The following is a 17,256-nucleotide window of genomic DNA, read 5'->3' as shown; positions in this document are numbered from 1 at the left end:
CATCAGTCTCCTAAGCTATGCAGAACCAGAACAAGGCATCCCTTATCCAAGACACCCTTTTTCCAAAATTGCCATGATGAACGTGCATCTCTATTAAGTCTCTGTTGTGAACTTGCCCTCTACATGTGCCACTTTGCACAGTGCACAAACTGTGCAAATGTCCATGGAGGTGCTCACCCTCAGCCACACCTCCCGATACCAACAAACGCAGTGGTTTAAGATTATTTTATTGAGGAGCGAGAGGCAGGGAGAGGTGGGGGGCAACTACAGCTCCCCCGAGCCCCACCAGGGGGAACAGACCCTCTCTCTGTCTCCCACCCCCCAAGTGGCTCCCCCTGTACTCTGGGGGACTTTGTGCAAACTCTGCCCCAGGGGGGGAGTAGGTAGGGTGAAGGGTGGGTATGAAATGGCAGCAGCTGGGGATGGTGGTGGTGCTACTGGGCACTGGGGGGCTTGTAGGGCTCCAGAAGGAGGGCAGAAAAGGTGTTGACCTTGTCTGCTCCCCGCACCTCATGCGGTAACAGCGGCAGCTTCACGATGTGGAAGTCTTCATACAGGTCCTCCATCTGCAGCCAGGGCAGAGGGCAGAAAGCAGAGATCAGGGGACAGGAGGACAAGGACAGAGAGTGGGTCTGGTGGGCAGAGGCTTCACGGTGTCGTAAGTGGGAGTGGTGCCAGTGAGGCCACTGGACTAGACTTCCTGCTCCCAGGGTCACCGCTACCCAGGTCAGGTCAGCCACAGTCCTTCAGGGACAGTATGATCTGCAGTGGGGACGGAGGGGGGGATGGAGGGGAGGAGGAAGGGCAGAGGTGTCTCTGCTGGCCCAGGGCTGGGTGGGCAGGCACACCTGGTCCAGGTACTTGGCCTGGATCTTGTGGCGGGCCTCACACATCTTGCAGGGCTTCTCGGGGTCCGGGAAGACAAGCTGGTTGACGATGATATTGTGGGTGTCAATCTTGCACTTGGCTAACTCCTGGATAAGTCGCTCTGTCTCGTATAGGGACAGGAACTCAGCAATGCACACGCAGATGAAGGTCGTCTGTTCCTGTGGGGCAAGAGAAGACAGTGAAGGGTGGGTTCCAGTCCTGTCCCCACCCCCACGGAGCCTCTTGCCACCTGCTGGACCAGGACTCACAGGGTCCTTGAACTGTTCACTGACGGAGCGAATGACGGGCAGGGTCTCCTCCAGCTTGGAGGCCAGCTGGTCTGCGTTCATGTCGCCCAGGCCTAGCATGTTGCACATCTGTGGGGAGGAGGGACAGGCTCACTGCCTGCCGGGGTCGGGAACTCTCTAGATTCCTGGTAACCCCTGGTGGTATGAGGTATGAGCCCTGGAGCAGACTCCAGGGGTTAGTCAAATCTCAGCTCTGCCATTTTGGTGGGAATCATGGTCAAAGGCCTGGACCTCCTGGGGCCTCAGTTTCCCCATCTGTAAGCCTCTGAGAGCCCTTGTGAGGTGAGCTGGGACGTGTAATTTTCTCAGAACAGTGCTGGGCACATAGTAGGTGCGCAGTAACTGTTACTATCTGAGGCTAGGGGATCATGTGCGCACCACGGAGGTAGAGCTGGAGGTGTTCAGAGAGGTCCTGGTAATAACCACGGGGCCACTCTCAGAACCTCCACTTGACAGACAAGGAAGGTGGTGCCCAGACAGGTGAGCCGCCATGCTTGAGTGGAGGCGGGCTGCACAGGGAGTGCAGAGGGGGTGGGGGTGGGCCATCTGGCTCTGGTCGGACTTCCAGGCTCTGTCACCACTTGGTGGATGGAGCCAGGGAGAGATTCCTGCCTGCAGGATGGGGGAGACGATCCCTCCTCCCCCACAGTGAAGACAGTTTCACCCAGTGAGAAGTATGAACAGAGAGGGGGAGAAAGGGTGTTTGTGGGGGCACATCTGGGGAACTGGGGGCCCACTCCCACTCGGGTGCCTGGATACCCGGGGCCCCGCCTGCCTGTGAGATGAAGGGGCTGATCTGGTTCTTGATCTGCATGAGGCGGCCCAGGCCCCGCTCAACGATGGTGGGGAAGTTGAGTAGCCTGAGTGTGTGGCCCGTGGGTGCCGTGTCAAACACCACCACCGAGAAGTTCATGCCCTTCACCAGCCTGAGGGGAGACAGGGGTCAAGCCTGCTGCGGCCTCTCTTCCAGGGGCAGCCCCCACCCCAGCCAGCTGGACCTGACCTCATGACCTCAGCGTAGCTCATGGCCTCATCGATGCCTGGGAAGGCGCTCATGGCCTCCTGCATCATCTTCTTGCCCATGCTCAGCATGTTGTCCTCCTCAAAGAACTCATCGGGCAGCTCCGCCACGCCCAAGCTGGGGTCGATCTCCTGGGGGCGGAGGGGACGAGACTCAGGCTGCTGTGACTTCTGGGAGCCTTCCCACCTGGGCACAGGCCAGAGGGAGCCAGTGCAGGGCTCTGACCACAAGCCCTTCCTTAGGTCACAGACTTCCCTTGGGGACTTATGGTCTGGCACTGTTGCAGTCAAACCTTCATAAACCAGTGGAGAACTGCAAACTGGGACCAGGCCTGTAAAAGGACGCTGAAACCCACCACGGGGCATTGACATGGCTGTTTCCCACCTGGAACTTGGCTCCCCATGATTCTCCCATGACAGGCCCTGACCTCTTCCAGATCTTTCCTCTGCTGCAAGTGTTTCTTGAACACCCTATTTAGCAGGGAGGCCTAGCACCCTCTCTGCCCTGCTTTCCTCTCTCCCTAACACCAGCCCCTTCTCACACCCCACAAGGCTTTAGTCATGTTTGCCTGCTGTCTCCTCAACCAGAACCCCCAGCCCCATGAGGGGCTGGGGGTTCCTGTCTTGCTCACTTGCTGTGTCCCCAGCAATAAGAACAGTTCTAGGCACAAAAAGGTCCTCAACATGTATGTGGAATCCTTGAAAGGATGACTAGGCCGGGGGTTCCTGGCAGCCTGGGTTCCATGCCTCCCTAGCTTCCTCCTGGGTCACCTCTTCTTGGTGGCTTCATCGTGAAGCCCCCAAGTTGCCCTCAGGGTTATCTCTCTGTGGGGAGCTTGTACTCTCCCAGTACACTTGCCAAGTCAAACTCTTGATGCGTTATTTCTAGTGAGAGGGTTACCTCTGACTTCCACATTCCATTGTTGGACTTGAACATCCTTTACTTCAGCCTCAGATACTCTAAGAGTCACTGTGTCCCTGTCCCCTGTACACTGTCAGTGTCCCTCTTGGTCAGCACTCTTACCCAGCCCAGGCTCCAGAGGTTGCTTCCCTCTTCCCTCTGTGGCTGACGAAACCCCTGCTCTGCTTCTTCTTAGCTATCTGTGTTGTGCACCTGAGGGCCTGAGCACACCTGACCAGTAATTCCTGATCGCAGAATTCCAATGGGCCCTCTTCCTGCTCTCACAAGTGTATATGTGGCGTCTTGTCCCTCCTCAAACTGCTCTGTCCTACTCACTGCTGAGGCCCTCATCTCAGAGGCGTGAAAGAGAAGTTACTGGCTGCCAGCACCATCGGTTTCTTCTGTTCCCTGCTGCGTCCCTGACTCTGGCAGAGCCTAAGTTCTGGGTGGTGTGCAAGATGAGACTCATCCTGCCTGAGGATCACTGTCTTCCAGAATCACTTGTTCCTCCCTGTGGGCACATTCCCAGCAGCAAACAAACATGTTCTACAACTGCTTTTCTCAAAACAGCCCTTGTTAACAGGAGGGGTAGCACTACTTCTGGGATTTGTAGTCCCTGCTACTGAGGACGCTTAGGCAGAAGGACTGCTTGAATCCAAGACTTCAAGGCCAGCTTAAGTAAAATAGCAAGATCTTATCTCAAGCCTGCTGTGGCCTCTCTTCCAGGGGCAGCCCCCACCCCAGCCAGCTGGACCTGACCTCATGACCTCAGCGTAGCTCACAGCCTCATGGATACCTGGGAAGGCGCCCATGGTGATCACATGCCTGTGATCCCAGTGGCTTGGGAGGCTGAAGCAGGAAGGACAGAGAGTTCAAAGCCAGCCTCAGCAAAGGTGAGGCGCTTAGCAACTCAGTGAGACTCTCTCTCAATAAAATACAAAATAGGGCTGGGGATGTGGCTCAGTGGTCAAATGTAGTAACCTCTCCCCAGCACCCCACCACCACCAAGATCCTATCTCCAAAACAACAACAACAAAAAAAACTACCCTGGGACAACAACTTTTAAATCAATGCTAACCCTCCTCAAGCTTCAGGTTCATACATTTAAACTACTGTTATGGTATCCCCACGTAAGTAGGCACCTCAGATTCACTGTGGACAAATCAAAATTCTCCCCCACTCTCCCTGTACTGGGAATTGAACCCAGGGGCACTCTATCACTGAGCTACATCCTAGCCCTTTATTTTTGTATTTTGAGATTGGGTCTTGCTAAATTGCCCAGGTTGGCCTTGAACTTGCGATCCTCCTGCCTCAGTCTCTCAGTTACTAGGATTACAGGCATGTGCCAACACTTCCACCAAAAAATCAAAACAATTAGATCCCAGGGTCCCTCCTAAATCTGCTCTTCTCCAAGTTTTTCCTATCTCAGCTACTCAGGAAGAAAAAATAAATGATATACTGGATTCAATTTTTCTCCTCTCCAGTTAAAACCAAGCAATCTCTCTGCTTTATTTCCAAAATGTATCCAAAATCTAACACTCATCCCCCAACATCCTGTCCCCATGTGAGACCTGGCCACTATCTCGGCACTTACCTGCTTATATCCCCAGTCTCCTTGTTAGTTTACCTGCTTCCACCTTTGACTTATGATCCAATTTCCATAGGACAGCCTCAGAGAACTTTTCAAAACATAAATTTGCCTATGACAGTGCTCTGCTTAAAATGAACAGCTTCCTGCAGAGTGCTGCAGTGCATGCCTCCTTCACATGCCTATAATCCTAGTAACTTGGAAGGCTAAGGCAGGAGAAACCAAGTTTGTGGTCATCTCAGCAAATCAGCAAGACCCAGTTTCAAAATAAATAAAATGGACTACAGATGCAGTTCAGGGGCAAAGTGCCCCAGGGTTCAATCACCAGTACCAATAAATGAGTTAAATGAAACAAACAGCTTCCTAAGAAATTTAGAATCAAAGTCAAACTGCTCATAGTGGCTGCAGAGTCCTATGCCAACTTCCGACTCCTCTTTCCCTTGCTTGTGCTTACTTAGCTCCAATCACTCTTGCCTTTTTCCTGCTCCTCAAACATGTCTTCCTCTTCCTCTGTAGGTATGTTGAGGAAGGGGTAAAACTGGAGAGATAAAATACAGAATGAGCAGAACATGGAGTCTGCTAGTGGGTGCATCTAAGAAAGGAAAGGACTGAAAGGTCTCTTCCATAGGTTAGGAGCTGAGCCCTGCTTCACTTACCATAGCAAAGAGGTTGTCATAGCCTTTGACCTTGGTAGGCACCTTGGAAAACTTCTGGTCAAAAGCATCTGAGATGTTGTGGGCTGGGTCTGTGGAGATGATCAGAACACTCTCACGCCCCTTGGATAGCTGGACCGCTAGGCTGCAGCTGCACAAAGGAAAAGTCAAAAAGTGGGGAGGGAGGCATGGGGCCCTGCTCCCTGTGCCTGCAAGGGTCTGAGATACAAAGACCTAGATCAGAAGGGTCTTGAGAGATTATTGATCACTGCGGGATCAAATCTTAATGCCTGCAGAAGTGCTCTCTCTGACCTCACCTACTGACTACGCCAGCTGAACTAGAGTGGTAAGTTTCAGCTGACTGAGTCTGGTTTGGTACCTGTTCCTTTGCTGGGCACAGAGTGGCATGATCCAGCTGTCCAGTCGGCATAGTTTGCTTCTGTGCCTCCTCCCTAAACTCTAAGGTGAGAGATCCATTGCACTCCCCGGTAAGGATGGATGGTTCAGTCCACTTGTCCAGGATAATGTGCCCCAAGGACCCATCACCCTTTCACAGCTGATTGATACAATCTGATCTTGTACCCTTTCCTCACTCTTCAGCAGACCAGGATAGCTTGCCCTGGTGCCCTTCCCTCTACACTGAGCTCACTTAGGTACGGTACAGCTGACTGGGATATCTAAGTGCCCCTCCGCCTCGCCATGCGCTGGATACACTGAAGTTCGGCACTTGAGCCCCAACAGGGATAGCGTAACTTACAAAGTGCCAGACCACCATTCAGGTGGAACCTTTCATTCACTGCAAGTGAGTACAACCCAGAAGACCCCGACCCAGCCTCCTACGCCGGCTCGGGTGGAAAAGCCGGTTCCGGGCCTCCCCTTCGGTCAGTGGTACATCCCACCCGCCTTCCCGAGCCCCCACCGTAGCCTCCTTACCTGCAGGTGGTCTTGCCTACGCCACCCTTGCCCCCGACGAAGATCCACTTAAGGCTGCGCTGCTCGATGATGTTGCTAAGCGTGGGCTCCAGCGGCTCCACATCAGGTGCATCCTCGAACTCCTCTGCTTCAACCCCCCACCCGGCCACCCCCGCCGCCATCTTGGAACCGGCTCACGTGATCAATCGGGGCGCACCATGCAAAGCGACTACAGGGAAAAATTGTGTACCGCATTCCTGTCGCGGGCAGGAGTCTGAATTAACTTCCTCATGGGATGACTTTTGTGTGATAATAGAAGCTATTTTTTTATTGTTTTACGCTTTTAGAGCTCACCTTGTCGGCCTCTTGTCTATATTTTTCCAAGGTCTCCTCCTGCCCAATGAACACATTGGTACGGTCCAGTCTACTCCCCTTCACTGATTGGACCCTAAGTCTTTCAGCCTCCTTTCATTGGTTACATATTTTCTTACTTCCACCAGTCACACTCACGACGTGGTAGCCGCCAACCTCTCCTTAGCAACCAGCCAAACACCCTGTCCAAGCGTTTTCAGTGAAGTTAGACCTGAGGTCCGTCCTAGCTCCATTCTATAGGCTCAATTTCGTGTCGATCATTTTCCCCCTATTCTCCAAGTTGGGCTCCAACATCCCCTCAGGTCCGCCCTCTGGTGTGTCTGTTATTCAATTGGCTGTGAACTACCTGGCTTAGACCGGTCATGGACAAATATAGGTGGATGGACACGACAGGTCCCTGAGCCGAATGGGTTAGCTGGAAAACAACTCCAGTTGTTTCTTCAGATCCGTGTCTAATACGCCCTGAATCCTCGTGCTGGGCAAGAACCATATCTGCAACCGCGCTCCTTGTTGTAGAAGGGATTTTGACTCCGGAAAATCTTCCCGCACTTGGCTCTCTGTTTGAGGGGAGACTCCAAATTCAGCAAATTCCCTCTTTGAACCCCTGCCCTGGGGCAGGAATACAAGCAGGGCTTCAGGCCCTTGGCGGCGACCCCAGTCCAGAACACTTTTACCCTTAGAAGGGTACTCCAATCTAGAAACATCCTCCTTTCATTTGATTACTCCTGCCCATAAAAAAAAATAATAACCTTATTCTTACATAAGGACCCCAACTCCATGCCAACTGTATTCTATTCCCAGATAATGAGAGTCATTCCAGAGGCAAGTGTCCAACTCAGAGACACCCCTACTTCTAGTTCAGGGTCCTAGGTTAGATACTTAGATCTCGGTATGAAACCAAGTTCCTATGTGACAGCTGAGCATGTGCTCAAATGGGACCTCCAAACAGGGTCCTTTTACTCACAAAGACTATCCGTGGTAGCAGAAGAGAATTCTAGCCATGAAAAGCTAATGCGTTCCCCCCCAATCCCTAGCGGGAACCCCACTTCGGAAAACAGTCACAGCCCCAGTGTCAGACGATGGTCCCATTCCCCAGAAGCCTCTGTGTGCAGAACGCCAACCAAGTACCGCTATTTTATAAAGACACCCTGGGCCGGCGCCTCCAGGTTGCCTACGGGGTCAGGTCATACCCTCTTTCGCTCCGCCCCAGGCCCCGCCCCAGAACCCGCCCCCTCTGCGGACGCCTGAGGACCCGGACCGCTCGTCCCGGCATGCATTGTTCCGGACGAAGCAAGTCGGGCGCCAAGCGCGGGGCCGAAGCGGCCTTCCCGGAGTCCTTTGCGCGGCACCTGGCGACAAAATGGCTGCCCGAGGGAGACGGGCGGAGCCTCCGGGCCGGGAGGCGCCAGGCCCCGCGGGCGGCGGCGGGAGCCGATGGGCTGAGTCGGGGCCAGGGACGTCACCCGAGAGCGGGGACGATGAGGTGTCGGGCGCCGGTTCGAGCCCGGTGTCGGGCGGCGTGAACTTGTTCGCCAACGACGGCAGCTTCCTGGAGCTGTTCAAGCGGAAGATGGAGGAGGAGCAGCGGCAGCGGCAGGAGGAGCCGCCCCCGGGCCCGCCGCGACCCGACCAGCCGGCTACCGCAGCTGCGGGCCCTGGGGATCCGAAGAGGAAGGGCGGCCCGGGCCCCACACTCAGCTTCGTAAGGAGCCGCGGGGGCTGGGGGCGGGCGCCAGGGCCTGCCTTGGCCGGGGAAACGGGGGCCCGAGGATGGGAACCAGTATCCAGATCCACCCTGCGCCCCGAGGAGGGGGCCATCCGGGTCACCCGCCGAGGACGTGGGGCCTGGCTTCCCGATGAGAGGGGGCTGGGGGCGGGCTTGGGGACCCCCAGATCCTATTCCGCGGAAACCAGGAACCGCGAATTCAATTGGAAGCCGCACACTGGGGTTAGGGAAATCTGGATGCCAGGATTTCCGTTGGAGTGGTACCGGGACTTTGGATACTGGAACCACTCCCAGCTGTGGGGAAGGGGGGAAAATTCAAGTCCCGCTTCTGAGCTGGGTGCCTTAGACTCAGACTGCTGACCGCGTTCTTAGATTGCTTGACTTTTCTGGATCTCATTCAACCAGTGTCCATTTATTGAGCATCTTACCTTATGTTGGGCATTGTGCTACGTGCTGGGGATGCAGTGGAGAGCTGCTGGGCTGGCCTGCCCTCTTTGTCTAGTGCGAAAATGGACATTATCACATCTTCTGATGTGGTGAGGGTTCCATGTGGTGAGGGTTCCATGAGGTGATCCTGGAAAAGTGGTTATCACAGGTTGTCTTATAGGAAGGACTAACCCAGTGGTTCTCAGTTGAGGATGATTTCTCTCACCCCCACATTTGACAAAGTCTGGAGACATATTTGGTTGTTAAAACTGGGGAGGAGGTGCTAGTGACATCTATGGGTAGAGGCCAAGGATGCTGCTTGACATCCTACAATGCATAGAACAGTCCCCCTCACCGCCAATAAAGAATGATCCAGCTCAAAATGTCATAGTGACAAGTTGAGAAACTATGTGGTAAGTAAATGGAACATATATTGATCGTCAACTCTGAGTTTGCTTTGCTTGTGGTGTTGAGATCAAAGCCTGTAGTGTGAAGGAAAAATTATTGATTTGAGATTAGGAGGATGGGGTCAGGTCTTGGATCCACCTGTGTGGTTTTAGTACATTATCTAATCTGTCCAAACCTCAGTTTCTTCTTCTATTAAAAATGGGTGTAAGGGCTGGGCGTGGTGGTACATGCCTGTAATCCCAGTGATTCAGGAGGATGAATTCAAAGCTACCCTCAGCAATTTAGCAAGATCTAAGTAACTTAGACCCTGTCTCAAAATAAAATATGAAAAGGGCTGGGAATGTGTTGCAATGGTTAAGCATCCCAGTACCTGGGCTCAATTCCTGGTCCAAAAAAAAAAAAAAAAAATGAGATGGCTGGGGATGTAGCCTGGTGGTAAAGCACTTACCCAGCACGTAGGAGGTCCTGGGTTTAATCCCCAGCACTAAAAGGAGGTGGGAGAGAAAAAGGGACTTGAGAATAGTCCTAGTAGCACCTAATGCCTGGTTGAGGGTTGGTGGGACTGGATAAGGTTGCTGAAACCTGTTGCAGACCCTGGAGCTCTGAAAGGCTCTAGGCAAGGGGAGAAGGCAGGACACTAAGGTGTGAGTCCATAGTGAGACTTGTCTTTGAGAAAGGGGAAGGTGTCAGGCCCTGGATTGTTGTGACAACTGTGGAGGCTGAGTACCCCTCCATGAATGGGAGCAGCAATGGTTGTCACTGCCTTTGACATTCATTTCTTGAAGGCCATCATAGCCACACCCTCAAAGACTAGGTGCAGGGGAGTCAGTGTTGCTTGGTGGTTAAGAATGCTCTTCTCCCAGTGGCTTAGATGCACCTGAACCTGAATCCACTTCCACAGTTTGTCACCAGCACAAGCTTTCCTCAAGGACTGTTTCCTCATCTGTGAAATGGGGAAAGATGTAACCGTCATTCATCTTAGGGTAATTGTGAATATGGAAGGAGATAAAACATTCATAGCACTCTGCACAGGGCTTGGCATACAGTAAGTGCTCAATAAAGGGAGCTGTTGCTGCCTATGTGGTCCCTGCCACAGGAGGATGAGGCCTCTCCCATAGAGAGTAAGGACAGAGTTGGTTCCCACCGAGGTGGGCACTCCTTGGGCTCCCTGGGAGGGCAGCCCGGGGCCCAGGACTGCCTGGGCATCGTGGGCCCAGGGCAGGCGCTGAGTCGCGTGTGCTCCTCTCTGATTGCTGCGCAGGTCGGCTGGCTGGTGGAGCTAGGCGCGGCGTCGGGACAGGCCACCTGGCCGGGCTAGGAAGGTGTAGTGGGCCTCAGCACCGCCAAAGGCGGGCCCGGCTCCTGTAACCCTTGCAGTCTTCTGTCCCTTCACCCAGGTGGGCAAACGCAGAGGCGGGAACAAACTAGCCCTCAAGACGGGAATAGTAGCCAAGAAGCAGAAGACGGAGGATGAGGTGAGCAGGCTGCGGGGGCTTCCCTCCTTGCCTTTGCCTTCCAGCCTGTGTGCTGGTCAAACCCTGTCCCACATCCTGCCTTGGATGGGTATGCCTGGTGGAGTAGGAGGGCTTTTAACAAAGGCCCCTGATAACTTGACTTCACATATCTTTGCCTCAAAGCCAGGGAATGCCTTCTGGGTGATAGGGGCTGGGGGGTCACCGTCTCAGGACAGTCCTGACCCTGTTTCCTGGCTTGCGGGTCTGCCCCTGCCAACCCCCTCTTGTCTTCCACCTCCGCCCCCACAGGTATTAACAAGTAAAGGTGATGCATGGGCCAAGTACATGGCAGAAGTGAAAAAGTACAAAGCCCACCAGTGCGGTGACGATGATAAGACTCGGCCCCTGGTGAAATGACCCTTCCCCGCGTGCCCACGGCCTGGGACTCTCTGCGATGTACATAACTATTTAATGCAGCGGCAGCGGCGGCAGCCTTCCCCGAGGACTGGTACACAGAAGGAAATCGAGGTGCTCCCGCAGCCGCGGAGGATTCTCCAGGACTCTTTTTTACCTTGAGCACTTGCCTCCTGAGACTTAATAGAACAGTGGTTTACTGTCCCCTTTCTTCCTGCTCCTTGCTCTCTCTGGCTCTCTCCCTCTTTTAGCCTCCTTCTCCCTCCCCTTAGCCATCACTTCTGGGAAGTAAAGAACTTGACTTAGTGCCGGAGCCCTGTGCTTGGTCTGTCTTCTTTGCGCTCGTGAAACTAAACGCCAGCGGGGCGCCCCCCCTCCCCATCAAGAAGCAGCACACCTGCTAAAGCTCAATGAAGGAGGGCTGTGGGGAGGTTTGGAGACAGGGGCACATCCCCTCCTCTTGGCTTAGACACACCTCAAGACCCATCGGTCCTCCCCTCTGACCTTAGGTCCAGCCTCTTTATAGTCCTATTTTGACTGTGACAATGGGTGTAGTTAAGGGGTAGAGTGAGTGTCTATCACATGCAAAGGCCCTGGCAGCGCACACATACACATATAAATCGCCCATTTTGACTGGGCCGAAGTTACGTTGTGCATTCAGCAGATAATTCCTGAGTACCTATTCTAATCCAGGGCAGTTGCAGGTACCCAGGACCACAGCAATGAGCAGCAGGCCACTTCTCTTTGCACTTGTAGATAGAAAAAAGAACAAAAAGGGGAAGCCCTTTGGGTGGTGACTGCAAACAAGGATAGAGTAGAGGTTTGGGGGAGATGTCTGTTTTTACTGACATTTGATCAGAATCCTGAGGGAGATGAGGAAGGGTGTCCCAGGTAACCGGATCAATTAGCATAAAGACAGATCTGAGAATGGCTGACCCTGAATTGGGGACCTGAGGAAAGACTGGCAGCAGCTGAGGTGCTGGGAAAGCATGGAAGTGATGCCCCATCTGACTGCTCAGATTCTGCCTGGTGGTTTATGGGGTAGAGAGTGTTCACTCATGTAACAAATCCAAGCATTTGATTTCATGAAGATATAGCTACCCAAACATAAAATACCTTGTCCTTGTGGCTCTGACATTGAGTTGCGGAAGGGAACACACGAGAAATGAGTACACAGAACACATAAAATGGTTATACCTTCTACACAGGAAGGTCCCAAAGGAGAGTGGAAGAAGTGGGAATTTTAAGAGTTAGTTATGGATGACCCTCCTGAGATGACATTTTGTTCTAAATCCTGAAGGATGTAGGACAGGCAGGATGGTTCTTGGAAGATTCTAGGCAGAAGAAACAGCAGGTACCAAGACCCTTAGCTGAAACTGCCTGGCTTGACAAAGACACCACAAACAGGCTTTGGAGCAGGACACCTTCCCCTCTCCCTGCTAACACAGTACTTGTCTGGTTTATTTTCCATGAGGGCTCAAAGGTCCTCTGGGGAAGCTGAGATGGCCCAGGTGTGACTTTGGCCTGGGGGATGGCACTGGGGTGGTGGGAAGATACAGGAAGCTAATGGAGGCTTTCCTACCACCTCCTCCCCAGAAGCCAACAGCAGCCACTGGATCTTTAAAAAGAAACACAACGGGAGAAGTAGGTCGCCCCTGCAGCAGCTCAGCCTCTATTCTGGAACATCAAGAGACAGGAGGATCTGAAAGTCCAAGCACCTCCCTGCACAGCACTATCCCCAACCTGGGAAAAGTGAAGGGGGAGGAGAATCAAGTTCAGGTTTTGGTGAGTCACACAGCTCTGCCTTCAATCTATTTTAGTGCCTGTTGGCTGTGTGCTTTTGGGTAAATCACTTAGCCTTTCTGTGGTTCAGATCATCTATTTTTATACATAAAAGGGTAAAAATATAGAAGCATCTCTAAAATCAAGTTCTAAAAGTAAAGTAAGAACCTGAGCTGAGGGTGTAGCTTAGTAGTTGAGAACTTTCTTGGCATGCACAATACCCTGGGTTCAATCTCCAGGACCACATTCACATTGTTAACTAACCCTGACATTGTTTGAAACTGCTATTGCTTCTCTGATGAAGAAGCTGGGCTATGTTTTGTTTTTGTTTTTGTTTTGTGCTAGGAATGAAACCCACAGCCTGCTGCATGCTAGGCTAGTGTTGAGCTACATCTTGAGAAATGGTTTTTTTTTTTTTGTTTTTTTTTTTTAAATGCTGACCTTGGGCTGGGGATGTGGCACAGTGCTTGTGTAGCATGTATGAGGCCCTGAGTTTGATCCCCAATACCATGAACAACAACTGACATTGTTGGGTGTGGTGGTGCATGCCTGTAATCCCAGGGTCTTGGGAAGCTGGAGCAGAAGGATCACAAGTTCAAGGCCAGCTGGGGCAATTTTATGGGGTGGGGATGGTGCACACCTGTCCTCTCAAACGCTCAGAGGCTGAAGCAGGTGGATGGTAAATTCAAAGCCAGCCTCAGCAACTTAGAGAGGCCTTAAGCAACTTAGACCTGTCTCAAAATAAAATATAAAAAGGGCTGGGGATATGACTCAGTGAGCACCCCTGGGGTTTAATCACTGGTACCACTGTAGTTCAGTGGCAGAACACTCCTGAGTTTCATCCCCAGTAAAACAAAAACAAAACAAACAAAAACCCTCCAACCTTTAACTTGAAGTAAGTTTGATGAGATGCTCAGGAAAGAGGATGTTGTAAGCTGAGCTCCTGTTTGTCTCCCATCTCAGATTCACGATTGGGAATCAACACCCCGAGTTTCTTTTTATACAGAGGGCTTCTATTTGAATTGAAAAGTTTACCACTCATAGGGCTGCAGGGAGAACTGCATGAGAAAACATTTGCAAAATGCTTGACAGGTAGTAGGTGCTTAAGAAGTAGGGGGAAGAGCCAGGCATGGTGGCACTTGCCTTGAACCCAGCCTGGGCAACATAGTGAAACCCCTGGAAATGGAAGGTGGGGCCAGCCTGTGGTACACCCCTGTAATTCCAGCCATTCTGGAGGCTGGGGGCAGGAGGGTCCACAAGTACCAGGCTAGTCTCTGCAAATTAATGTGGCTCTCAGTAACTTAGACCCTGTCTCAAAAAAAAAAAAAAAAAAAAAAAATGTCTGTAGCTCAGTGGGAAAAGCGACCTTGGCTTCAATTCCCATTAAAAGTAAATAAATAATAATAAAAACATAAAATGGGGAAATATGTCCTGATTCAGCTTTCCAATTTTCAATCTGGGGACCACAGAGAGCCAACCATGTGGACCTATTTACCAAGGGCCACTCTGTTCTGCCCATACTCCCTTATTTACACAGGACTGCTGGAAACTTGCCATATTAAAAGGAGGGGTTGAACATTAACAAATTGTCTCTTGCATCCCAAGCTTCCTCTCCATTTGACTCTTATCTGGGACAGTGCCCTACCTTGATCAGAAAGCTCCCATAATTCGCACACTTCGTTGCATCACCCCAACCAATCCCCAGCCTCAAATTTCATTCTCAACATCCATCTCAGTGGGATTCCAGACTCCGCCCTACAGACTTCCCAAAAGCCCCCTACCGCCGGACTTTTGATTCTTACCTAGCGCATTAAAGGCTGCTCTGGCGCTTGGCACCATGGGATTTGTAGTTCTAGGGTTCGCAGACTGGGACTTTGCACATGCGTTGTTGGTGGCTTCCGCACGTATCTCCAGACCTGTTTCTTCCCAGTTGAACTGGCTACGGTGTGTATCCTTGCTTCTCCTTTCTCTTTAGGGAGTTTTCCTTCGCTCTCGGAGCGAAATTAGGCGTAAGCTGGCGCTCCCCTAGCCAGGAAGGCCATAATACTTGCTTTTCATGAATGAACAGAGCTGGGATGAAGTAGGGGAAGTAGGCTAACTACTGTCGCTTCAGGTTGGGGCAAACATTGATCTGTGTCTCTCCTGAAAGTCAGATAGTCTCTCAGGGAAGGGCTAGTCCTTTGGGATTAGAGCCTTGGTTCATCCGGTAAATATTGGTTTAGGGAGTGGTCGAATACAGCATACAGCCAAAGAATGGCCTTGAGCCTCACGGGGTAAAAAAAACACGCTTTAAAAGAACAGTTTATGGCTTGCCAGGTAATGCTTAACTTGGACTATCTCTAATGGAGCAAACTATTCTTATACACATTTGACGGATGGGGAAAACTGAAGCCCCGAGTGGCAGGAGGTCGCCCATCTTGATATCCGCAGGGCCAGGAGGGGAAGGAAACCTGACAGCTTCCAGGGTCTCCAGCTCTTTGCAACGCTTTGCTCTCAGGAGGAAAAACAGTGCCCTGCCGTCTTCAGATGGAGCATGGATCACGAAGATTTCTTCTTCATGACCCTGCTCTTGCCTAAATTTCTTGGGCAAGGGATTTCATCTCCTTCATCTTCAGGTAGGGAAAAGAATTAGGCCTCCTGTTGTACTTATTTTACTAATTTTATTTTATTTAAAAATTTATATCTTTTTTTGTCTCCTTGTAAAAATTGTCACACAGTATTGAAAATAAATAGCGCAAAATGGGGCGGCGGCCTCTGTAGGAACTCGGCGCGTGTCAGGCTCTTTTTCTTTGTCTCTGGAGTAAAAAGTTCACTCCAGACTCAGTCCCCACCTTTTTTTTTCCACATGAAGGGTACTCCCTCTGGATGGGGGGCGGAGAAAGAGGAACAATTAAGTTTTTAGGGAGATGATAAGGGCGCAGTTGACTCCCGACCGAAGGGTTCCGGGTTCATCATGCTAAAGTCTACATACACTACCAATTCCTGGCTCCTGCAAAGGGCGGCAGGCAGAAGGGTGTGAGATGCTGAGAAAACGAGACGCTCGGAAGACTAATTGGCCAGAGAGGCTTAGAGGCGGCAATCTTCCGTCACGTGACCTGGCCTTGGCCTGGCCAGGGTCTCCCTAGTGCTCGGTCACGTGTGGTGGCTGTGCATTCCGATTGGTGTGCCCGGACCAGTTTGAACGGAGTACGGAAGCCGCAACGGTTCATCTACGACCGCGTTTTTTTTATTCCTTCTCTTTGGCTCCCTCCTTCCGCGCGAGTCTCAGGAGAAGCCGCAGCACTAGGCGCCGCTGCTGCCGCTCAGGGCCCGGTAAGTGGGCCTCACTCAAAGCTGGACCCGCTTGGCTCTGGCTTGCGTTCACCCCCGCCGGGCTCTGGGCTTGCGCTGCGCGTGGCCCGGGCGTCGGGGCCGCGCCCGACCGGGAAAGNTCGTCTGGGCAGGGAGAACGGGCGGGGGAGGGGGAAACCGAGTTGAGCTTTGGGGGTGGGGCCTCGGAGCCGGGCCAGGTTGGGATTCCGCGAGAAAGCGGGCCAGTGGGGCGGCTGGGGTCGGGCTGGAGGGGATCTGATTGGGGAAGCGTCTGGGGGCTGCTTAGGGCCTGATTGGGGGACGTCGTGAGGATCGGGTGTGTGTGGGGGCCTGTTTCGGCGGGGCTTGGTGGGTCTGATTGAGGGAGGCCGTGTTGAAAGTTGGGGGGGCTTGTTGAGTTTGGTAGGGAGAGCCGTCAGTCTTAGGCCTAGAGGGCTGTGCTGGGTGTGACTGAGAGGCGTCACCGGGATCCGTTGAGGGGAATGCTCCGAGGGGAGTTCGGTCAGGCCTAATAGGGGGGAGCTGCAGGGGTTTTCCGACTTGAACTGGTGGGGGGCTTGGCGAAACTTGATTGGGGGAGGCAGCAGAGATCCGTCAGCAGGGCTTACTGCTGACTGGGGCAGAGGGTGGGAGGGAGAGAAGCTTGGCCAGACCTGATTGGGGCTGGCGACGGGGACGGGTGCAGGGGGCTTCTGTCGCGGGTTGGGCGAGCTTGGCTGGCTCTCATTCGGAGGCAGCAGAGACCTATCTCAGCATTGCTTCGGGCCTGATTAAGGGGAACCACTGGAACGGGTCTGGCTTGTCCAGAAAAGGGGGCGTCTGGCATTTGCTGAGCTTGAAGTACCGGATTAGAGGAGGCGGCAGGAATCTTCAGCAGGATCGGAGCACTTTGGACGGTGCACCTGGGGAAGCTCAGGGATCAGACCGGGCAGGAGGCAGCCGGGATCTGGCCGAGCTTGCGGGCCTGGTTTCGGGAGGAGAATCTTCAGGGACTGTGCTTGCACCGGGGACACCACGGGGGCCGGAGCACTATCACGGTCTGGGGCGGGGCCCCTGGATGTGGAAGCGTCTGGGTCCTCGCCCTGCGGCTGCGAGGGAGGCGGAAGCCTTAGG

At 52.8% G+C, this 17,256-nt stretch overlaps 3 protein-coding genes across 10 annotated transcripts in view; 2 read left to right on the top strand and 1 right to left on the bottom strand.

Annotated features, from left to right (window-relative positions):
- Window positions 1-210: 210 nt before the first annotated feature.
- Window positions 211-6,691, bottom strand: Get3 (guided entry of tail-anchored proteins factor 3, ATPase). The gene is made up of 7 exons (XM_015489097.2): window positions 6,271-6,691; window positions 5,341-5,488; window positions 2,179-2,327; window positions 1,951-2,101; window positions 1,137-1,244; window positions 849-1,046; window positions 211-566 (listed from the first exon to the last, which is right to left on the bottom strand). The coding sequence occupies exons 1-7, from the start codon at window positions 6,429-6,431 to the stop codon at window positions 435-437; spliced, it is 1,047 nt and encodes a 348-aa protein (XP_015344583.1). The 5' UTR covers window positions 6,432-6,691; the 3' UTR covers window positions 211-434.
- A 1,207-nt stretch (window positions 6,692-7,898) lies between these two features.
- Trir (telomerase RNA component interacting RNase) lies at window positions 7,899-11,362 on the top strand. Of its 2 annotated transcripts, XM_015489098.2 has the most exons (3): window positions 7,909-8,323; window positions 10,579-10,656; window positions 10,945-11,362. In XM_015489098.2, the coding sequence occupies exons 1-3, from the start codon at window positions 7,982-7,984 to the stop codon at window positions 11,050-11,052; spliced, it is 528 nt and encodes a 175-aa protein (XP_015344584.1). In that variant the 5' UTR covers window positions 7,909-7,981; the 3' UTR covers window positions 11,053-11,362. The 2 variants fall into 2 exon arrangements, with proteins under 2 accessions (XP_048651520.1, XP_015344584.1); XM_048795563.1 differs by lacking the exon at window positions 10,945-11,362 and having other exon boundaries at window positions 7,899-8,300; window positions 10,579-10,655.
- A 3,385-nt stretch (window positions 11,363-14,747) lies between these two features.
- Window positions 14,748-17,256, top strand: part of Tnpo2 (transportin 2) — a 19,690-nt gene continuing 17,181 nt past the window's right edge. Inside the window, exon 1 of one of the 7 annotated variants that reach the window (XM_048795557.1) lies at window positions 14,748-15,446. In XM_048795557.1, the coding sequence (XP_048651514.1) occupies window positions 15,365-15,446 (82 nt within the window). In that variant the 5' untranslated portion in view covers window positions 14,748-15,364. Of the gene's footprint in view, window positions 15,447-15,728; window positions 16,144-16,436; window positions 16,460-16,835; window positions 17,243-17,256 lie in introns of those variants that run through there. The other 6 variants (XM_015489094.2, XM_048795554.1, XM_048795559.1 and 3 more) reach the window with 6 other exon arrangements.

The sequence above is a fragment of the Marmota marmota genome, unplaced genomic scaffold (genome assembly GCF_001458135.2).
Source record: "Marmota marmota marmota unplaced genomic scaffold, marMar, whole genome shotgun sequence".
NCBI lineage: Eukaryota > Metazoa > Chordata > Mammalia > Rodentia > Sciuridae > Marmota > Marmota marmota.
This window is presented reverse-complemented; position numbering and strand designations above follow the sequence as displayed.